This window comes from Microtus oregoni, unplaced genomic scaffold, assembly GCF_018167655.1.
Source record: "Microtus oregoni isolate MIOR12 unplaced genomic scaffold, Mior012 000029F_ref0000214, whole genome shotgun sequence".
NCBI lineage: Eukaryota > Metazoa > Chordata > Mammalia > Rodentia > Cricetidae > Microtus > Microtus oregoni.
This window is the reverse complement of record NW_024543088.1, coordinates 13,879,640-13,902,526: the sequence shown is the minus strand read 5'-3', so window position 1 is coordinate 13,902,526 and position 22,887 is coordinate 13,879,640. Positions and strand designations below refer to the sequence as shown.

At 37.6% G+C, this 22,887-nt stretch overlaps 1 protein-coding gene across 1 annotated transcript in view; it reads right to left on the bottom strand.

Moving 5' to 3' along the window:
• LOC121464674 (vomeronasal type-2 receptor 26-like) overlaps nt 1-22,887 on the bottom strand; it is a 49,978-nt gene that overhangs the window by 9,593 nt on the left and 17,498 nt on the right. The window contains exons 2-4 of the mRNA XM_041677696.1: nt 14,435-14,726; nt 12,374-13,183; nt 3,841-3,964 (exon numbers count right to left, since the gene is read on the bottom strand). Of these exons, the coding sequence (XP_041533630.1) occupies nt 3,841-3,964; nt 12,374-13,183; nt 14,435-14,726 (1,226 nt within the window). The remainder of the gene's footprint in view (nt 1-3,840; nt 3,965-12,373; nt 13,184-14,434; nt 14,727-22,887) is intronic.

Below are 22,887 nucleotides of genomic sequence, written 5' to 3'. Positions count from 1 at the left end.
TGAAAACAAGGCAATAAATAATCTCACAACATCTAAACCCAAAGAAGGAAAACACAAATATTAGTATCACTACCACCAAAATCCAAAATAAGAAAAAATAACAATCACTGATCAATCATACCAGCTAGTATCAATGGACTCAATTCACCATAATAGAGACAGACTAACAGAATATATATGAAAAGAGGATATCTCCTTCTATTGTAGGCAAAAAACACACCTCAATCTCAAAGACAGACATTATCTCATAGTATAGGGTTTGATTTTCCAATCAAATTGTCTGAAGAAAGAAGTCAGTGTAGTTACTCTAATATCTAACAAAATAAGAATTTCAACTAAAATTAATCAAAAGAGATGGAAAAGTACACTGTATACTGATAAGAGGATAAACCCATCAAGATGAAGTCTCAATTCTGAACATCTATGCCCAATATACAAGAGCACCCATATTTGTAAAAGAAACATTTCTAAAGTTTAAATCAAACATCAAACCCCATACATTAACAGTAGGAGATTTCAACACCCAGCTTCTACCAATGGACAGGTCTGATCAACAGAAATTTAACAGGGAAATAAGGGAATTAACAGATGTCATGACTCAAATGGATGTAATGAACATCTACCAAACATTTCACCCAAACACAAAAGAATATACCTTCTTCTTAGCACATACTCAGGAATCAGGAAAATCACAGAAGATACAAAAAATAGAATAACACCTTGTTATCAGATCACCAAGATTTAAAGTTAGAGTTCAATAACAACACAAACTACAGAAACCCTACAAACTCATGGAAATGGAATAATTCTCAACTGAATCACCAGTGGGTCAAGAAGAAATAAAGAAGGAAATCAAAGAATTCTTAGAATGCAAAGAAAATGAATCCACAACATACTCAAACTTATGGGACACTGTGAAAGCATTGCTATGAGGAAAGTTCATAACACTAATTACCTATATAAAGAATTTTTTTTTTCACAGTTCTGCAAAATACATGAAAATTTATTCACACAATAAATGCCTTTGTACATACTCATTGTATGCATGAGTTAACTGTCTGATTACTCCTAATAAACATTTGACTAAATTCTGAAATTAATTATCACCCCCACTCTATTCAAAGAAAAAATTAAAGATATATAAATGTAAAACTTTGTAAAACAACAAACTGATTCTCACCAAAAATATCACAACCATAGTTACTTTACTTGTCTTTTTCAATGTCCTTTAATCATGTCTTACCGTCATCTACATCTTAGGCAATTTCATTGCCTCTTATGCTTTACTTCTACAGAACATAACAGTGTTCAAGTTTCTAGTCCTGTTTCTTTTCTAATGCGAGCCTTGGATAATTTTTATACCTATTTAATTAGAAACTAATTCAATTTTGAAATGGTTAGATGCGCTAACTTTGAACAGTCTTTTCAGTTCCACTGTATGTTAGGAATTTCAGTAACATCACATGGATTACTATATAAAGAATTTTATAAGCAACTTAACAACACACCTGAAAGCTCTAGAACAAAAAGAATTAAACTCATCCAGGAGTATGGACTACAAGGAAATAGCCAAACTGAATGTTGAAATTAATAAAATGGAATCATGGAGAACATATAGAATCATTGAAACAAAGAGTTGGTTCTTTGAGAAAATGAACAAGATAGACAAACCTTTATCCAAAATAATGAAAAGGCAGAGAAAACATGCTCAAATTAAGAAAATCAGAAATGAAAAGGAGGATATAACACAGACACTGAGGAAATCCTGAGAATCAGTGTCATACTTCAAAAACCCTCTAGTCCACTAAATTGAAAAACCTAAAAGAAATGGACAGCTTCCTTGATAGGTACAACATACCAAAGTGAAATCAAGACCAGGTAAACAATTTAAACAGACATATAACTTCTAAGGAAATAGAAACAATTATTAAAATTCTCCCAACCAAGCCGGGCGGTGGTGGCACATGCCTTTAATCCCAGCACTTGGGAGGCAGAGGCAGGCAGATATCTGTGAGTTTGAGACCCGCCTGGTATACAAGAGCTAGTTCCAGGACAGGCTCCAAAACCACAGAGAAACCCTGTCTTGAAAAACCAAAAAAAAAAAATAAATAAAATAAAATAAAATAAAAATTCTCCCAATCAAATAAGGCCAGGATGAGATGGTTTCAGTATAGAATTTTTCTAGAAATTCAAAGAGAAGCTATTATCAATACTCTTCAAATTGTTGCACACAACAGAAACAGAAGGAATATTGCCAAATTCTTTTTATGAGGCTGTAGATGTCTTGATACCCAAACCAAACAAATATGCAATAAAGAAAGAGACCAATCTCCCTCATGAACATTGATGCAAAAATACTGAAAAAGACACTGGCAAATAGAATCCAAGAATATAAAACAAATCCACTATGATCAAGTAGGGATAATCAAGAGATGCAGGTATGGTTCAATATACAAAAATATGTCATTGAAATTGACCATATAGTCAAACTGAAAGAAAAAAAAATCACATGAACATTTCATTAGATGTTGAAAAAGCCTTTGATAAAATCTAACACCTCCTCATGATAAACGTTCTGGAGAGTGCATGGATACAAGGAACACACCTAAACCTAAAAAAAAGCAATAGACAGCAAGCTGACAGACAACATCAAACTAAACAGAGAGAAATTCTAAGCAATTCCTCTAAAACTTAGGACAAGATAATGCTGTCCACTGTCTCCATATCTATTCAACATAGTACTTGAAGTTCTAGCTAGAGCAATAAGAATATAAAAGGATTACCTCACTCAATATGATTGTAATATTTTTCCCAACCATTTACTCTGAGACAATGTCTGTCTTTGAGGTTGAGGTGTGTTTCTTTTATGCAGAAGAAGGATGAATTCTGTTTTTGTGTTCAACCTGTTAGCCTGTGCCTGTTTATAGGTGAGTTGAGTCCATTTATATTAAGGGATAATAATGACCAGTGATTGCTATCTCCCATTAATTTAAATTTCATTGTTGGTGATGTTAATTTGTGCATTTTCCCCTTCTTTGGAATGTGCTGCTATGAGACCATCAATTGTCAGTGTTTTTGTTGATGTAGCCAACTTCGTTGGGTTGGAGTTTTTCTTCTAGATATTGAGTGAGGTAACGCAGACACAGAAAGACAATTATTACATGTACTCACTCACAAGTGGGTTTTAAACATAAAGCAAAGAAAACCAGCCCACAAATCACAATCCCAGAGAACCTAAACAACAATGAGGACCTTAAGAGAGACATACATAGATCTAATCTACATGGGAAGTAGAAAAAGACAAGATCTCCTGATTAAATTTGGAAATATGTGGACCTTTGGAAAGGGCTAAAAGGGAAGGGAGAGTCAGGAAGAGGAGCTGAGAAAAATGTAGAGCTCAAAAAATAAATAAAAGTAGTGTTGTATACTTTAATTCTATTTGTGGTATATTTTGCTAACAGCCCCACATGTTCTTGTCTTCCCAGGGATTATTTTCAGGAAAGAATTATTGAATTCATTTATTTAAGGAACACACAGGTAGCATGGTCATGTGCACACCTCACATTGCCTGAGCAGCCTCTAGTATGGATCACAGCTAGAGCTGAGGTGAAACTACCATGTAAAGAAAGAAAGGTTTTGGGAAAATGGATGCAGATGACACAATAACATGAGGACTGCCACACAAATGTTCACACCTTGTGTGGAATCAGCAGTGATTACTATTGACTATGGGGATGAAGAAAAGAGACATGTTTCTCCATGCTGCATTACAAATCATGGTTACTTCTTATCTTTCTCCTTCTACATTAACAAGCAATTTGAGGAAAAGTATTTTATTACCAGTTTGATTGGAAATGTGTCTCTCTGGACAAAACAAACAAGAAAAACAGCAGATAGGTTTGTCTTCTTCTAGAATTTTCCAGAAACCTGGACCACAGCTCTGTGTACATACAGATTCAGGAGTCTAATGGAAAAACAGAAAACCTGGTCATAATTTTGTACCTCAGTCACAGGCTTAAGGTAATTTTAAGCCAAGCAATTTAAACTGCATGAAGACTATGGAAGTTGTACATATTTATGAGGCACGATGAAGTGTCCATACGGAAATGTAGAATGTAGAGTTGAAGTTGGCACACTTCAAGATGCTAAATGTTCAAAGTTTCTTTATGCTGACCAAACTGTGACTCACTTCTGCTAGCTTTTGTGAAATGTGTAGAACATTCATATAGTATCTCCTTTGAAAGTGCATGCCAAAACTCCTTCTTTGTATGAATTACAAATCAGTTGAATTGTCAAGCAGAAACCCAGACACTCTTGCCTATCTGCTTCTACTTTCAGCTTACCAAGTTTGTAGTCACAAGCATTCACTCTGATTGACATGTCCCATGAAAGAGAGTTTGGCCATTGGTAGGTGATCAAAGTTTCTCCTGACTTCATGACATGTTGATGTTCCAGAGAAACTGAATTATGATCCATTACTGTGAGTTTCATCCTTCACCCCCTGTGCTCAGAATAATACCATGCTTTTTCTTTCAAACATTAGTGCATAATCATTTAGCATTTTTAAACCATTTTACTTCTAAGTTAATTACATTAATCACTATACTTTTAACAAAACTTCAGTTTGTTGATATTTTTGGAAAATGTGTATGCAAAAAATATTTCTATCTTTCCTTTAGATATAATTTATCTAATATCTTTCTTCTTGTCATAATTTGGACTCAGTGTCTGCCTCATAAATATCTACATATTGGGATGGAGAACTTGCCCAGCATTTAAGAGTGCATATTACTTTTGCAGAGAAACCCTGAGGCCAGCTCCCAGCACACAAAAAGGTACTTTACAAACATTGGCTATAGAGATGATTTATTTACATATTCACAATTTACTTCTTTATGAGAACAATGGGCAAGTTTGAGTATGAATTGTGTTCAATGGAGAGATGCACTGAGCATCTACATGCATGTATAATAAAATGTGTATGTGTATACACATGGAAATATACATACAATCATATATATATATACATATATATAGCCATAAATACTGATCTATTCATTCATTATAATATGAATAAATGCATGAAAGTTCAAATTCAATTCAAACTAATTCTACCTACAGGAATTAGCTAATAATACGTTCTTGTTTGTTTGTATATGCCTATGCATATGTTCATGTATATACATATACATGACTTTGATATACAATATCACAGTCAAATTTAAAAGATTTATTTATTTTTAAATTAAAAACATCAAATAGAACAAAAGAGGTAGCCCAGTATTTAATGTGCTTCCCGCATAAGCACACAGTCCTGGATTTGATTATGCAGAATGGAGGTATAGAAAAGTCAGGTGCCAAACTGTATGCCTGTTATCCAATTTTGGCAGTAATGGAGACAAGAATACAGCCTGTGGTATGGTGAACAGAAAGGAAAGCTAAATCAGAAGGCAAGGAGTTCAAAGAGAGATTGTGTTTATAATAAAATGGAGGGTGTTTGCAAATGGTATCCACTCTGACTATGGTTTCAGCGGGCACATGCACTCACATGCATAAGCATTCACACACAAGTTCACAACAGAGCTAAGAACTTATAATATTGGCAAAATATATACATAGATCCACCTCAAAAAAGGAAATAGATAAGATTGACTGACAAAATTGGGAGCATGTGGATGGGGGAGAAGAGAGGGTGGAAGGGGAAGAGGAGGAGAGGAGAGTGGGAGGAGAACTTGAGGGAATGGGATAGTTGAGATGGAGGAAGGACAGAGATGAAAGGAAAAAAGATATCTTGATTGAGGGAGATACTATGGGGCTAGCAAGAAACCTGGCTCTAGAGAAAATCTCAGGAATTGAAAAGGATAACCCCAGCTAAGATTCTGAACAATAGAGGAGAGGGTGTCCTAACTGGTCTTGCCCTCTAGTCATATTGATGAGTACCTTAAATATCACCATAAAACTTTCCATTCAGCAACTAATGAAAACAGAGGCAGAGATCAGCAGTGGAGCACTGGCCTGAGCTCCCAAAGTTCAGTTGAAGAGTGGGAGGAGTAAGAATATAAGAAAAGATGTCAATACCATAATAGTGACACTCACTGAAAAAGCTTACCTGTGCTAATGGGAGCTCACCAACTCCAGCCAGACAGGAAAGGAACCAGCATAGGATCAATCTAGACTCTTTTCTTGCTCTCATCTCTATTTTTCCTCCATCTCATCTATCCTGTTCCCTTCAGTTCTCCTCCTCTCTCCCCTTCTCCCATTCTGCAAGGATTGTAGAAAGAGGCAAAGACACTGCTGACACCATTTTGAGGAAGAGATGGGTAGTTGCCAATGCAAAAATGCATTTAACAACCTAAAAGCAACATGGTAACACCAGAACCCAGTGGTCATAAAACAGGAAGACTTGAACAACCTAACACAGAAGATGTAGAAGAAAACAACCTTAAATATAATTTTATGAAGATGATGGAGACACTTAAAGTGGAAATAAAAATATTCTTAAAGAAATGGAGAAAAAGATGAAAATAATTGAAAAGAATCAATAAATTTCTTTAAAAAAAAAAAAAGAAAAACCAAACAGGTGAAGCAAATAGTCCAAGCAATTCATGATTTAAAAACTTAAAAAGAGGCAATAAAGAAACACAAACTAAGGGAATTCTGGAAATGGAAAATCTAGGTAAGCAAACAGGAACTACAGATGCAAGCAAAACCAACACAATACAAGAGATGGAAGAGAGAATGTCAGAATCTGAAGATACAATAGATGAAATAGATTCATTGGTTAAAGAAAATGTTAAATCCAACAAATTCTTAATTCAAAACATCTCAGAAATCTAGGACACAATGAAAAGATCAAAACTAAGAATATTAGGGTAGAAGAAGAGGAGTTCCAGTGCAAAAGAGCAGAAAATATATTCAACAAAATCATATAGAAAACTTTTACAACCTAAAGAATGACATGCCTATGAAGGTGCAAAAAGTTTACAGAACACCAAATAGACTGGACAAAAAAGTCCCCTCACCATATAATAATAAAAACACTTAAATATAAGAATAAAAAAAGAAAGAATATTAAGAGTTGTAAAGGAAAAGGGCCAAGTAACATATAACGGCAGACCTATCAGAATTACGCACTTGACTTTTTAATGGAAATCCTGAAAGAAAGAAGATCCTGGACAGACATGCTCCAGACATTAAGAGGTCATGGTTGCAAGCACAGTCTACTGTATCCAGCAAAACTTTGAATCACCATAGATGGAGAAAGCAAAATATTCCATGACGAAACCAGATTTAAACAACACCTATCCACAAACCCAGTCTTTTAGAAAGTATTAGAAGGAAAACTTCAACCTGAAAAAGCAAGCTACACCCATGAGAACACAGGGAACAGGTAACTTCATACCATCAAAATACGAAGAAATAATAGAACTAACAGATGTAAAAAAGCAAATGGACATAACAGACATCTATAGACCATTCCACCCAAACAGAAAAAAATATACCTTCTTCTCAGAACCTCATGGAACATTCTCTAAAATTGATCACATTCTCGGTAACAAAGCAAACATCAACAAATGCAAAAAAAAATGGAGTAACTACCTGTCTTATTGGATCACCATGGAGCAAAGTTCAAATTTAACAACAATACTACCCTCCCCCCGCCGAAAGCCCACAAACTCATGGAATCTGAACAGTCAACTACTGAACCACCCCTGGGTCAAGGAAGAAATAAAGAAAGAATAAAAGTCTTCTTTGAATTCAATGAAAATGAAGGTACAACATATCCAAAACTATGGGATACAATGAAAGCAGTGCTAAGAGGAATGTTTATAGCACTAAGTGCCCACATAAAGAAAATGGAGAAAACTCACATTAGCAACTTAGAGCATACCTCAGAGATCTACAAAAAATGAAGCAGACTCAACCTCAGTAGAATACTGGAAGTAATCAAACTGAGGGCTGAAGTCAACAAAAGAGAAACACAGAAAACAATATAAAGAATCAGTGAAACAAAGTGCTGGTTCTTTGAGAAAATCAACAAGATTGACAAACCCTTATTCAAACTAATCAAAAGGCAGAGAGATAACATCCAAATTAACAAAATCAGAAATGAAAAGGGGGACAAAACAAAAGGAAATTCAGAGAGTCATTAGAGCTTACTACAAAAGTCTTTACTCCACAAAAATGGAAAATGTAAAAGAAATGGACAATTTTTTAGATAGATACCACATACCAAAATTAAATCAAGACCAAGTGAACAATCTTAACAGACCTATAAGTCATGAGGAAATAGAAGCTGTCATCAAAAACCTCCCAACCAAAAAATGCCCAGAGCTGGATTTTTTTTAGTGCAGAATTCTACCAGAACTTCTAAGAAGAGCTAATAATGATACTCTTCAATATGTTCCATAATAGATACAGAAGGGTCATTGCCAAACTCTTTTTTTATGAGGCTACAGTTACCCTGACACCAAAACCCACAAAGACTCAAACAAAGAGAATTACAGAACAATCTCACTCATAAATATCGATGCAAAATTTCTCAATAAAATACTGGCAAAAAATCCAAGATCACATCAAAAAATTCATCCATTATGATCAAGTAAGCTTCATAGCAGAGATACAGAGCTGACTTAACATACAGAAATCTATCAATGTAATTCATCATATAAAAACTGAAAGAAAAAAAACAGATACTAATTTCATTAGATGTGAAAAAACATTTGACAAAATTCACCAGTCCTTCATGATAAATGTCTTGGAGAGATTAGGGATACACAGATCATATCTAAATATAATAAAAGTAATATACAGCAAGCCAACAGCTAACAACAAATTAAATGGAGAGAAACTCAAAGAGATTCCACGAGAATTAGGAAGAAGACAAGGCTGTTCACTCTCTTCATATCTCTTCAACATACTGGTTGAATTTCTAGCAATAGCAATAAGACAACATGAGATCAAGGGGATTCAAATTGGAAAGGAAGAAATCAAACTTTTGTTATTTGCAGATGATATGATCGTGTACATAAATGTCCCCAAAAACTCTACCAGAAAACTCCTATAGCTGATAATTAGCTTCAGTAAAGTGGCAGGATACAAGATCAACTCAAAAAAAAATCAGTAGCCTACCTATATACAAAGGATAAAGAAACTGTGTAGAAGGAGCTGCGGGCTGCTTCCCGTCTCCCAGCTCCAGGCCACTGGCTAGCTTTACCCAAAATAATTACATGGAAACTGTATTCTTTTAAACACTGCCTGGCCCATTATTTCTAGCCTCTTCTTGGCTAACTCTCATAGCTTGACTAACCCATTTCTAATAATCTGTGTAGCACCACAAGGTGATGGATTACTGGGTAGATTCTAGTGTACATCCATCTTGGGCTAGAGCTTCATCATGTCTGACCCAGAGAGGAGAGGCATGGCAATTGCCTCACTTTCTCCCAGCATTCTGTTCTGTCTACTCCACCTACCTAAGGGCTGGCCTATCAAATGGGCCAAGGCAGTTTCTTTATTAACCAATGAAATCATCACAAAAAGAAGACCCTTCCACATCAAAACTGAGAAGGAAATCAGAGAAATCTCACCTTTCACAATAGCTGCAAATAACATAAAGTGTCTTGAGTTAACACTAACCAAGGAAGTAAAAGACCTATTTGATAAGAAATTTAAGCCTTTGTAGAAAGAAATTGAAAGAAGATATCAGAAAAATGGAAAGATCCCCCATGCTCTTGGATAGGAATGATCAACATAGTAAAAATAAAATGCTACCAAAAGCAATCAATAGATTTAAATCAGTTCCCATCAAAATCTCGACACAATTCTTCACAGACCTTGAAAGATCAATAATCAGCTTCATATGGAAAAACAAAACACCCATAATAGCCAAACAATCCTATACAATAAAGGAACTTCTGGGGGCATTACTATCCATGACAGCAAACTCTATTACTGAGCTACAGTAATGAAAACAGCTTGGTATTGGCAAAAAAATAGAGATGTTGACCAATGGAATCAAACTGAAGACACAGATATTAATCCACACACCTACGAACACCTGAATTTTGATAAAGAAACTAAAATTATGCAAATTATGCAATGGAAAAAAGAAAGCATCTTCATCAAATGGTAATAGCATAACTGGAGGTCTGTAGAATAATTAAAATTGATTCATATCTATCACCATACAGCAAAATTAAGTCCAAATACATCAAAGACCTCAATATAAACCCAACCACACTGAACTTAATAGAGGAGAAAGTGGAAAGTATTTTGCAATGCGTGGGCACAAGAGACCACTTCCTGTGTATGAACACAGTATCACAGACAATAAGAGCAACAATGAATAAATGGGACTTCCTAAAACTGAGAACTTTCTGTAAAACAAAGGACACAGTCAATCAGACAAAAAGTTAACCTACTGAATGGGAGAAGATCTTGACCAACCTCACATCAGACAAATGAATGATCTCCAAAATATATAAAGAACTCAAGAAATTAGTCATTAAAAATCTAAATAATCCAATTAAAATGGTGTACTGAATTAAACAGATTTCTCAACAGAAGAATTTCAAATGATAAAAAAATACTTAAGGACATGTTCAACTTCCTTAGCTATCAGGGAAATGCAAATCAAAACAACTTTGAGATACCATCATCCACCTGTCAGAATGGCTAAAAGCAAAAACACCAATGATAGCTCATGCTGGAGAGGCTGTGGAGTAAGAGAAACACTCATAGTAATGCAACCTTATGCAACCACTTTGGAAATCACCATAGCAGTTTATCAGAAAATTGGGAATCTACCTACCTTAGCATCCAGCAATATCACTCTTGGGCATATACTCAAAAGATGCCCAATCATACTATAAGAGCATTTGTTCAACTATGTTCAAAACAGGATTATTTGTAATAGCCAGAACGTAAACAACCTAGATGCCCGTCAATGGAAGAGTGGATAAAGAAAGTGTGATACATCTATACATTAGAGTACTACTCAGTGGTAAAAATCAATGTCATCTTGAATTTTGCATGCAAATGGATGGAGTTAGAAAACACTATCCTGAGTGAGGTAACCCAGAATCAAAAAATGAATATAGTATGTAATAACTCATAAGTAGATTCTAGCCATAAACAAAGGATATTGAGCATATAGCTTCTGATCCTAGAAAAACTAACTAATAAGTTTAACTCAAAGAAAAGCATACGTAGATTCACCTGGAAATTGGAATCAGACAAGATTGCCTAACAAAACTTTGTAGCATAGGGTATGGGGGTAGAAGGAAGTGGAGAAGAGGAAGGGGAGGGGAGAAGGAGAGGGTTGGGGAAAGCTTGAGGAAATGGGATAGTTGAGATGAAGGAAGGACAGATATGAGAACAAGAAAAGAGATATCTTTATTGTGGGAGCCTTTGGGCTGGCTCTAGAAAATTTCCGAGGAATCTACAAGGATGACCCCAGCTAAGACCCTAAGCAAAAGAGGGAAGGGTGCCCAAACTGGCTTTTCCCTGTATTCAGACTGATGATTATCTTAAATATCACAGTAGAACCTTCATCCGACAACAGATGGAAAGAGATGCAGAGACCCACATCGAAGTACTGAACTAAGCTCCCAAGGACCAGTAGAAAAGTGGAAGGAGTAAGATTACGAGCAAGGGGATCAATACCACAAGGAGTTGACCCACTGAAAAAATGTGCCTGAGCTAATGGGAGCTCACCAACTCCAACTGTCCTGGGAATGATGATCATGGGATCAAACTAGTCCCTTTGAATGTGGTTTACAGTTGGGTCAGATTGTGTGGCCAATGACAACAGCACTGGGATTTTTCTCTACTCCATGTACTGGCGTTTTGGGATCCTATTCTCTTTGGATGTATACCTTGCTCAACCTAGATGTAGTGAGGGGGGTATCCTTGGACTTTCCAGAGGACAGGGTACCTTACCCTCTCTTAAGATTGCATAGGGGAGAGGGGCAGGTGTATGGAGGATGAGTGAAGGGAGGGCAAGGAGTGGAGGAAGTGGTAATTTGTATTGGTATTTTTTAAGTTATTATAAAAAAAGAAAAGAGAAAAAAGTGACTATTGAACTTAAAAATTTTGAGATTAATTGTTTTTGGATATCTTGCAGAATTTCAGGCCATACTATGAAAGCATTTGTTGAAATTTGTACAGAATTAATATCTTCAAAGCAAAGCTACCATCTCCCAAAGCGTGCACCATATTACAGACACACACACACACATTGTGAAAGAACCCCTTTACACTTTGCCTTACTCTTTTAATTATAAGGTGAAAATGTATTATACGCTTGTGTACCATGAATTACTTACTAATAATGTAAGTGCCCAGTGCTTCCCTTAGTTATGAGTTGGCTTACCTGCCAAGGTAGAAGACTGTCCTTGTTTGCCGCTTTGTGAGGTGCTATTTCTGTTCTACTCAAAAGCATTTTATGGAGGGCATGGGCCACTGCATACACTGCATTCCATATGGAAACTCTGGGTTCAGAAGTGATCATCACAACCTTTTCTTCTTTAGTCTCTAGGGATATATTTGGTGGGCAGGGTATATATTTTCCACAGTGTAAAGGAGGAGGTGTGCAATCAAATGTGTCAATCCAGAATTTACGGAAGTAAAGATCTTCTGGGTATTGGGAGGGCATAAGTGCTTTGATAAAGTGCTTGAAGCCAGGAATATTTTCATTTTTTGAAAATGAAAAGCTTCCTCCAAAAATGTACATCAAAATATTTAACTCATATTCAGACTCCAAGTGAAATAATTGTGGCTTTGTCATGATCCACACTTTCCTTCTGTTTGATATGAGTCCATTTTTGAAACAGAAAAACAATATGTCATTTATATCACCATAGAATATATGTACATTTACTTGTGTATCTTGATTTAAATTCAGCAACCCAACTTCAGATACTAACTGAATCTTCCAATTAGTTGGGAGTTTTACTGTAAAAGCTACACAGATATCTTCTAATGCGATCTCCGCTTTCAAGTCAGAGATGAACTCCTTACCTTTTACATCATCAGACACAATGAGCCCCAACCATTTCCAGGAAAAGTGCAGCAATAAAGAGATCACACCTTGGATTAGTGCTGTGTCTTTTGGAGACATCTGGTAAAGGGATGAGAATGTATCTTTGTCAGTTAGTGCAGAATCAAAATTTCCATATGAGATCTGATGAAGCAAACAAAAAAAGTCATTCAGAGATTCTGGGTGTTGGAGTCATCACCCTTAGAGAGGAAATGAGTTTATTATTCACAGAAGAGAATCAGGAAACTGAAGGTTGGTGAAGAGAGTGTCTTCTGTGAGATTAGCTTTTCTCTCTCATCATGTGATGGCATATGGTCACTTTCAAGTACTATGGGCTCCAAAGTTACTAAGAGTTTTTGAAGCACCTAAAAAGTGACCGATATCATTTTCATGGCAGTTTTGAAAGGTACAATTGAATTCTATTGTTCAAATAACAATTGAACAGAGCATCTGTGTAGAGAAAGACTGCAGAAGCATTACCAAGTGCTGTAGTCTGACTACATATCAATATCTTTACTAGAATCTTTAGTTTTAGGAAAGTAAATGACAAATTTGTTCATAGATTTAGCTCCTGCATTTAGAAAAGAGCAAGGCCTGATGATCTGGGGGAACATCAGCAAATTCTGTTGCCTTCTCCTTCCCTAATGATAGATTTGATGAGTCATCACTGAGCAACTGATATAAAATGTGAGTACCTGAAAATTATCATGTATATCATTTTTTTTATATCAGGATCCAGCACATTTATCATTTTTTAACTGAGTGATAATAATCAGTGTTGCACTGTCCGATGTTCTAATCTTGTTTATTCCTGAGCATAGTCCACATCTAAGGTTTTTCTGTTTGTAGTGATGCCTAATGATGGCTGTTTTGCTTCAATAGTGCCTGGTAAGAGCCCCTTGTGGGGATTTATCTAAGCAGTTCTCTGTGAGTGCTATTCAGAGATCTACTTTTCTGAATGAGAAAATAAATTCCTTGTAACACTTTTATTAATAATATCTTTGAGGATTGTCCAAATTTATTTAAATGTCCCAAACTTTCTGTTGCTCTGTCAGTAATAAACCATTGGAGGAACTATGAGATGTTTATGACCTAGCTTGGACAGTTATCTGTGCTGTAGACTCTGACTTGTGAGCAGCACTCAGCTATAATCTACCACAATACATACTGCCAATGTTTGGACATAGAATCATAAATACTAGTAATTGATCTGTTTGGAAATTCAAATATTTGCTGCTCACATTTTTCACCACACTCTTTCCCCTGTTGATTATAGCAAAATCCAGGTAATTCATTTACTTTTATTTTAAATTACTGGAGGTAAATATAGCAACTTCATCTTCTTTTGGTCAGGTCTCCTATGTGAGTATAGTCACCAGAACATTATTAACTTACTTGTGGAACTTTGTAGAGTTCCAAGAGTGTTCCAATTGCAGCAGAAAATTCAGGCCTGACTCCTGCAATGATTGCAAGAGCTTTGTATTGAGTTTTGCATTTGTAGTTAGGGATAAACTCACTCCTTCCAGACAGCCACATCTGAGGTCCTTCTAAGGTTCTGTAGTGATAGTCAAAAGCGTTGTAGAGGTGGAAACCCAAGGTCACATTGGGAAGCAGTTGTGCATCTTTATTGATCTCCTCAATGGCAAAGTATAAGGTCAGCAAATATTGATAGTTCTTCCATTTCTCTCTAAACAGGAGGAGCAGAATGATGAGTACAATCAGGCCATTATTCTCAGAAACTCCATAACAGATTCAGGAAGAGGCCTTTAAGCCTTGACTTCTATTCTAACACATAAAGCTTGTATGAATGAGCTGCTGACAACTCAGGAACATCATGGCATGGCTCATGAAGTTCTTGGTATTTGAATTATATTTTAGTATTTGTTTCTGGAATTACATGCTACTCCTGTGTAGTATTCTGATTCAGGTTACAGAAGCCACTCTTTGGGCGACCATAGTTTGCAACACCTGTTTTCTGGGGATCCATGTCCTCCTCTGGCCTCTGCAGGCACCAGGCACACATGTGGAGCACATACACATGTAGACAAAACAATCTACAAACAATAGACAAAAAAATAAAAAAAAATATTTCTAAAATTTCAGAAACTTGTAAACAAAGAAAAATTGTTCTCTAAACTTGCAGATTAAATGACTGAATAGAGTCTCCTGCCAGGGAAGAAGAAATGTAAGTAAAATAATAAGTAAAATTAGAATATGAAAAATAGTAAAAGCTCCCAAATTCAAGACAGTACTAAAAGAATTCTCAAATGACAGGAAAAGAAACCTTGGAAGCAGGAAGGTGAGCTAAACTGTTTCACTCACTTATGATATTCAGTGATTGGAGAGGGGATTTTAGGAGATACTTGAAGTAATAAGGGCGGTGGTGGGGCTGTGTCCCCAACACCCCAGCCGCCTGCCCTGCTACCTTATGCCCTGAAATAATTACAAGGACACTGTATTCTTTTAAACACTGCTTGGCCCATTCTCTTCTAGGCTAATTCTCACATATTAATTTAGCCCATTTCTAATCATCTGTGTGTAGCACCCCAAGGTGCGCTTACTGGGGAGATTCTAGCCTAGTCCATCCTGGGTCAGAGCTTCATCCCGGAAGAGGGGCATGGCGTCTCTCTCAGGCGTCTGCTCCCGAGAGGAAAATGGTCGAGTCTCTGAGCTCACTTCCTCTTCCTCCCAGCATTTTGTTCTGTTTACTCCTCCCACCTATCCTCTAACCAATAAAATGGGCCAGGGCAGTGCCTTTATTAGCCAATGACCTTGCTCCATCAGATACTTTCAAAACCTGGGTTAGATGAGAGCCTGGTTAGCCCTACTGGAGCAAGCAAGAGAAATCATGTATCCACTGAGTTCTCTTAAAGGAGAGATTCTACATAGAGATCTGTTGGCAGCAGAAAAAAAATATGACTTTTGTTTACATCATGTGACTGTGAGGTCTATAGCTAGATGCTATGTTAAGAGAGAATCTGTTGTTCATAACCAATGAATAGTCACTATTGAGAAAAGGAGAAATCCCTTCCTGTGGATTATTCAATACTGAGTGTTCAGCAGTATAAATGTACACATGTATATAAATGTATACACGTGTAAATGTGTGTATATGATTAACATGTGTATAAATGTATTCATGTGTATAAATCATACATGAGAACTCCTGGAAAGATCCGTGTCTACAGAGACTGGCTGATATCAACTTTAGTGATGTGGAGATGTTGGAATTTTGCAGATCTAGAAGCTCATTACCTTACTCCAGGCTAACTGCACCAACATGAACAGCCATCTATGGACAACTTTGGAGGTGAGTTAATTTCCTATAACGAAGGTGAAATTCCCTTGAAATCTAGGAACTTAGTAGAGCACTGTCTTCCAACAACCTAAAAGCTAACCATGACATCAGATATCATATTGGTCCTGAAGCATATATTTTTCTGACTTGCCTGTGACCTCCTGGCTGATGTATCCACTAATTTACTTGATTTACAACTTGCTTTATATTTTACTATGAAATCTTCATGAAACTGTCTCCTCAATGGAACATGGATCTTGGGTCACCTAAATCTGTGTTCACTGGCCATGATCACACTAATTTGATTCTAGAATAAATTTTTTCTTTTTCCATTTGAGTTCAGGGCTGAGGTTTTTGCAATGACACAAAACAATAGTATACAGCAAATAATTGATTAAGTTGGTTATATATGTAAACTTATTTATTTATATGTGCGGAATTTGTTAACTAACAATAATTATAAAAATGAATTTGATAGAAAATGGCTCTAAGAGACAAGACAGAGTTTGATGTAGGTAAAGAGGAGGAAATAAGAGAATTATATTTTAAATGTGGAGGTGTTGGAGAGAAAAAATGATCAATATAAATTGTCTGCAATTTTTTAGTAAAATAGAAAAAGTGTATAAAAATTTCAGTATACAAAAATTTTAAAGATTTAGCAATATAACACACCGACATGAAGGAAAACCCACAGGGTGTGGGTACTGTACTTAGTCTTCCACAAATTCTGAGTGGAAAGAACAAAATGTGGATTTTAGAAAACAGGCATGCAGGAAAGTTATATACCAGATGATCAGGCAGCATATAAGCTAGTCTAGAAAGGACATAAGAAATAGAGTCCAGCCATGGGCAACCACAAATCAAGTTTCTTACTAGAGAATTATGCTGGAGTTTTTAATGAAACCTCTGAGCCTTAGCCCACTGAGGTAGTAAAAATATAAATCTATGAATCTGTTGATCATTACAGTGAAGCTGGATACTGAAAGATTATTGTGGTGTTTCTGAGATCCACACAGCATCCTCCTGCCTGTTGTTTAACAACCAACAGATTTTCAAAGTGTCAACACCTGTACTGTTCTCATGCTAAAGTGGCTTTCCAGACTCATGTCAATATGGAGTCACCCAGTGGTTATACAGCATTGAGAGCAGTATGGTCAGGGGTAGTCCCAAAGAGTGAGAGAATCTAGCCAGCCCTTAGAATTCACAGCTCAATGTGGCTGTAGAGTTCTGATGTTCAAAGAAGAAAAATGGCTCCCATTAACACAGGCTGGTGGACATCAGACCCTCAGTATAGACACAGACATTCAGTATAGACACAGGAACAATAAGCCAAAGAAGGAGAAGTGTTCACACTGTTAACTGAACTCCTTCCATATGCACAAGTGGAAGTTTGCAATTACTGAAAACAGGGATATCCCTTTCTGCTAACCCTTAGCTTCTTTTTTTTTATTTAAAACTCGATTTAAATTTTCCCATAACATTTAAAAGAGTTTGTATGTCCCTTTTTCTTTTGCGAGGTCCTTCGAACCCCCAACACAGCTTGCTTCAGGGCTGAGGGGAGCAGAGAGCCAGCAGGGTCTTCTGCCACTGGGTCTTCTTTTTTCCATCATACCCTGCCCCCAAGCAGGCCTTTTCATCTGCAAGGTTCTTGGAACCGTGCAAGAGACCAAGCTCTCCTGCTGAGGGGACCAGAGAGATGAGTTGATGGCCACAAGACCAACAGCAAGAAGTGCCACTCTCTGGGACCTTCCAAGGGAGACAGAATCCAGCCTTCCCCAGTTCCCTAAGCTTTTCTGGCCATCCAGTGAGGTGTGTTTCTACTTCTGATTTCATTACCCCATCCCACCCTGCCCCCAAGCCCACCTTTTCTTCCACACGGTCCTTGGATCCCTCAACACAGCCTGCTTCAGGTCTGAGGGGACTGGAGAGCAAGAAGGGAATGCTCCTGCCACTGGGTCTTCTATCTCCCATCCACCCTGCCCAAAATCCTGCCTTTTCATCTGCAAGGTCCTTGGAACCCTGATAGAGAGGGGACTGGAGAGCCTGCCTTTTTGCCTGCAAAATCCTTGAAACCCTGCATCACAGCCTGCTCCAGTGGTGAGGGAACCTAAGAGACAATAGACCATGAAAAACTCCCAAGCAATCAGTCAGCCACAGCAAAGACTGGATACAGGTGCCAAGACTTTGCTGGCCTAATTAGAAGGAAGAGATGGGTAGGTGCCAATGCCTACATTACTCCAACACACTGAAAGCAACATGGTAACATCAGAATCCAGTGAACATACAACAAGAAAACTTGAACATCCTAACCCAGAAGAAGAAGAAGAAAAGAACTTTAACCACAACTTTATGAAAATGATGGAGACCTTTAAAAATGAAGTAAAAAACTCTTTTAAAGATATGAAGGAGAGGACAAAGAAAAAATTAGAAGAAATTAATAAATCCCTCAAAGATACTCAAGAAAATAAAGAAGCTTTTTCTTTCGCACGACCCAGCCCCCCCAGCACCCCTCCCCAACCCTGCCCTGATGTATGCTAGGACCAGTGCTCAAGTACAGTTTTAAGCTCCTAAACTAAGGCTACCCACCCAGAGCGGTGAGTGCCTGCCTACTAGGCAGGCCTCAGGGTCCCCTGTAAGGGAGCCGGGCACCTTCAGCTTGCTCCATTCATGCTGTTGGCCCTGGATCATTGGGCTACCGGCGGCCCTGTTTAGTTGCTGAGGAATCCCATCAGGACGGGTGAGTGTGTGCTATCCAGGGGCGGACTGTCCCAGAAGAGAGCACAAAACCCCCTCCCCCAGCTCCTTCTGCAGGGCTGTCTCTCTTTCGCACGACCCAGCACCCCCAGCACCCCTCCCAACCCTGCCCTGCTGTATGCTAGGACCAGTGCTCAAATACAGTTTTAAGCTCCTAAACAAAGGCTACCCACCCAGAGCGGTGAGTGCCTGCCTACCGGGCAGGCCTCAGGGTCCCTGTAAGGGAGCAGGGCAACTTCAGCTCCTGTGCCAGGCTTCCTGTGCGCACCTGGATACCGCCCCCCCCCCCCTTGCTCCATTCATCCTGTTGGCCCTGGATCACTGGGCTACCAGTGGCCCTGTTTAGTTGCTGAGGAATCCCATCAGGACGGGAACGGTTCCTGCTTCTACACTGAAGAGATACCCAGAGAGTCAATCACAGCAAAGACTGGACCAAGACACCAGGCCTCTCCTGGCTCCATTTGAAGGAAGAGATGGGAAGGCGCCAATTCAAGAATTCCTCCAACAACCTGAAAGGCAACATGACACCACCAGAAACCAGGGATCCCGAAATAAGAAGAATTGTACACCCTACTCCTGAAGAAATAGAAGAAATCGACTCAAAAGTGAACTATATGAAAATAATAGAGGACCTTAAACAGGAGGTGAAAACCTGTCATAAACAATTAGAGATTACAAACAAAAAGGTAGAGGAAATGAATAAATCGCTCAAAGACACAGAAGAAAACCAAGAGAAACAAGAAAAAGGAATCAAACAGGTTAGGGAAGTGGTTCAAGACATGAAGAATGAAATGGAAACAATGAAGAAAGCACAAACCGAGGGAAGAATGGAGATGGAAAATCTGGGTAAATGAACAGGAACGACAGAGACAAGTACTAACAACAGATTACAAGAGATAGAAGAGAGAATATCAGACACTGAAGATACCATAGAGAAAATAAACACACTGATCAAAGAAAACAGCAAAACCAACAAATTCTCATCACAAAACATTCAGGAAATTTGGGACACAATAAAAAGACCAAACCTAAGAATAATTGGAGTAGAAGAAGGAGAAGAAGTGCAGCTCAATGGTACAGAAAATATACTTAATAAAATTATAGAAGAAAACTTTCCCAACCTGAAGAAAGAGGTACCTATGAAGGTTCAAGAAGCATGCAGAACACCAAATAGGCTGGATCAAAAAAAAAAATCCCCTCGCCATATAATAATCAAAACACAAAATATACAGAATAAAGAAAGAATATTAAGAGCAGCAAAGGAAAAAGGCCAAGTTACTTATAAAGGTAAACCTATCAGACTTACACCTGACTTCTCTATGGAAACCATGAAAGCCAGAAGGTCCTGGATAGATGTACTGCAAAAACTAAGAGATCATGGATGCAAGCCCAGACTACTATATCCAGCCAAGCTTTCGTTCACTATAAATGGAGAAAACAAAATTTTCCAGGATAAAAACAAATTTAAACAATACATAGCCACAAATCCAGCCTTACAGAAAATAATAGAAGGAAAATCACTAACCAAGGAGTCCAACAATGACCACAATAACTCAGACATCTAGAGACTCTTCACCAGCGCAAATCAAAATAGGAAAACACACAAACCCTACTACTTAAAAAGTGACCGGAGTTAACAACCACTGGTCATTAATATCACTTAATATCAATGGGCTCAACTCACCTATAAAAAGGCACAGGCTAAGAGATTGGATAAGAAAACAGGATCCAACATTCTGCTGTCTACAAGAAACACACCTCAACCACAAAGACAGGCACCTACTCAGAGTAAAGGGCTGGGAAAAGGCTTATCAAGCAAATGGACCTAAGAAACAAGCAGGTGTGGCCATACTAATTTCTAACAAAGTTGACTTCAAACTTAAATCAATCAGAAGAGATGGAGAGGGACATTTTAAACTCATAACAGGAACAATTCATCAGGAAGAAGTCTCAATCCTGAATATCTATGCCCCTAATATAAAAGCGCCCACGTATGTAAAAGAAACATTACTAAAACTCAAGGCAGCCACCAAACCACACACACTAATAGTAGGAGACTTCAACACTCCTCTCTCACCAATGGACAGGTCAATCAAACAGAAACCTAACAGAGAAATTAGAGAATTAATGGAGGTAATGAAGCAAATGGACTTAACAGACATCTATAGATTATTCCACCCAAAGAGGAAAGAATATACCTTCTTCTCTGCAGCTCATGGAACCTTCTCGAAAATTGACCACATACTCGGTAGCAAAGCTAACTTACACAGTTACAAAAAAATATTAGTAACCACCTGCGTCTTATCAGATCACCATGGATTAAAGTTAGAATTCAACAACAATGCTACCCCCAGAAAGCCTACAAACTCATGGAAACTGAACAGTCAACTACTGAACCATACCTGGATTAAGGAAGAAATAAAGAAAGAAATTAAAATCTTCCTTGAATTCAATGAAAATAAAGAAACAACATACTCGAACTTATGGGACACTATGAAAGCAGTGCTAAGAGGAAAGTTCATTGCACTAAGTGCCCACTTAAAGAAAACAGAGAAAGCACATATTGAAGACTTAACAGCCAACCTGAAAGCTCTAGAAAAAAAAGAAGCAGACTCACCTAGGAGGAGTAGAAGATTGGAAATAATCAAACTGAGGGCTGAAATCAACAAAATAGAAATACAGAAAACAATCCAAAGAATCAATGAAACAAAAAGCTGGTTCCTGGAGAAAATCAACAAGATAGATAAACCCCTATCCAAACTAATCAAACGACAGAGAGAGAATAGGCAAATTAATATATCAGAAATGAAAAAAGGGACATAACCACAGACACAGAGGAAATTCAGAGAATCATCAGATCTTATTACAATAGCCTGTATAACACAAAACTGGAAAATGTAAAAGAAATGGACACTTTTTTAGATAAATACCATATACCAAAGTTTTTTTTTTTTTTTTTGGTTTTTCGAGACAGGGTTTCTCTGTGGTTTTGGAGCCTGTCATGGAACTAGCTCTTGTAGACCAGGCTGGTCTCGAACTGACAGAGATCCGCCTGCCTCTGCCTCCTGAGTGCTGGGATTAAAGGCGTGCGCCACCACCGCCCATATACCAAAGTTAAACCAGGACCAGGTGAACAATCTAAACAGACCTGTTGGTCGTGAAGAATTAGAAGCTGTTATCAAAAACCTCCCTACCAAAAAAAAAGCCCAGGACCAGATGGTTTCAATGCGGAATTCTACCAGAATTTCCAAGAAGAGCTAATACCTATAATCCTTAATATATTCCACAATATAGACACAGAAGGGTCTTTACCTAAATCCTTTTATGAAGCTACAGTTATTCTGATAGCAAAACCACACAAAGACTCAACCAGGAAAGAGAATTACAGGCCAATCTCACTCATGAACATCGAAGCAAAAATCCTCAACAAAATACTGGCAAACCGAATCCAAGAACACATCCGAAATATTATCCATTATGATCAAGTAGGCTTCATTCCTGAGATGCAGGGCTGGTTCAACATACGAAAATCTATCAATGTAATCCAGCATATAAATAAACTGAAAGAAAATAAACATATGATCATCTCATTAGATGCTGAAAAAGCATTCGACAAAATTCAACATCCATTTATGTTAAAAGTCTTGGAGAGATTAAGGATACAAGGGTCATACCTAAATATAATAAAAGCTATATACAGCAAGCCGACAGCTAACATCAAATTAAATGGAGAGAAACTCAAAGCCATCCTGCTTAACTCAGGAACACGACAACGCTATCCACTCTCGCCATACCT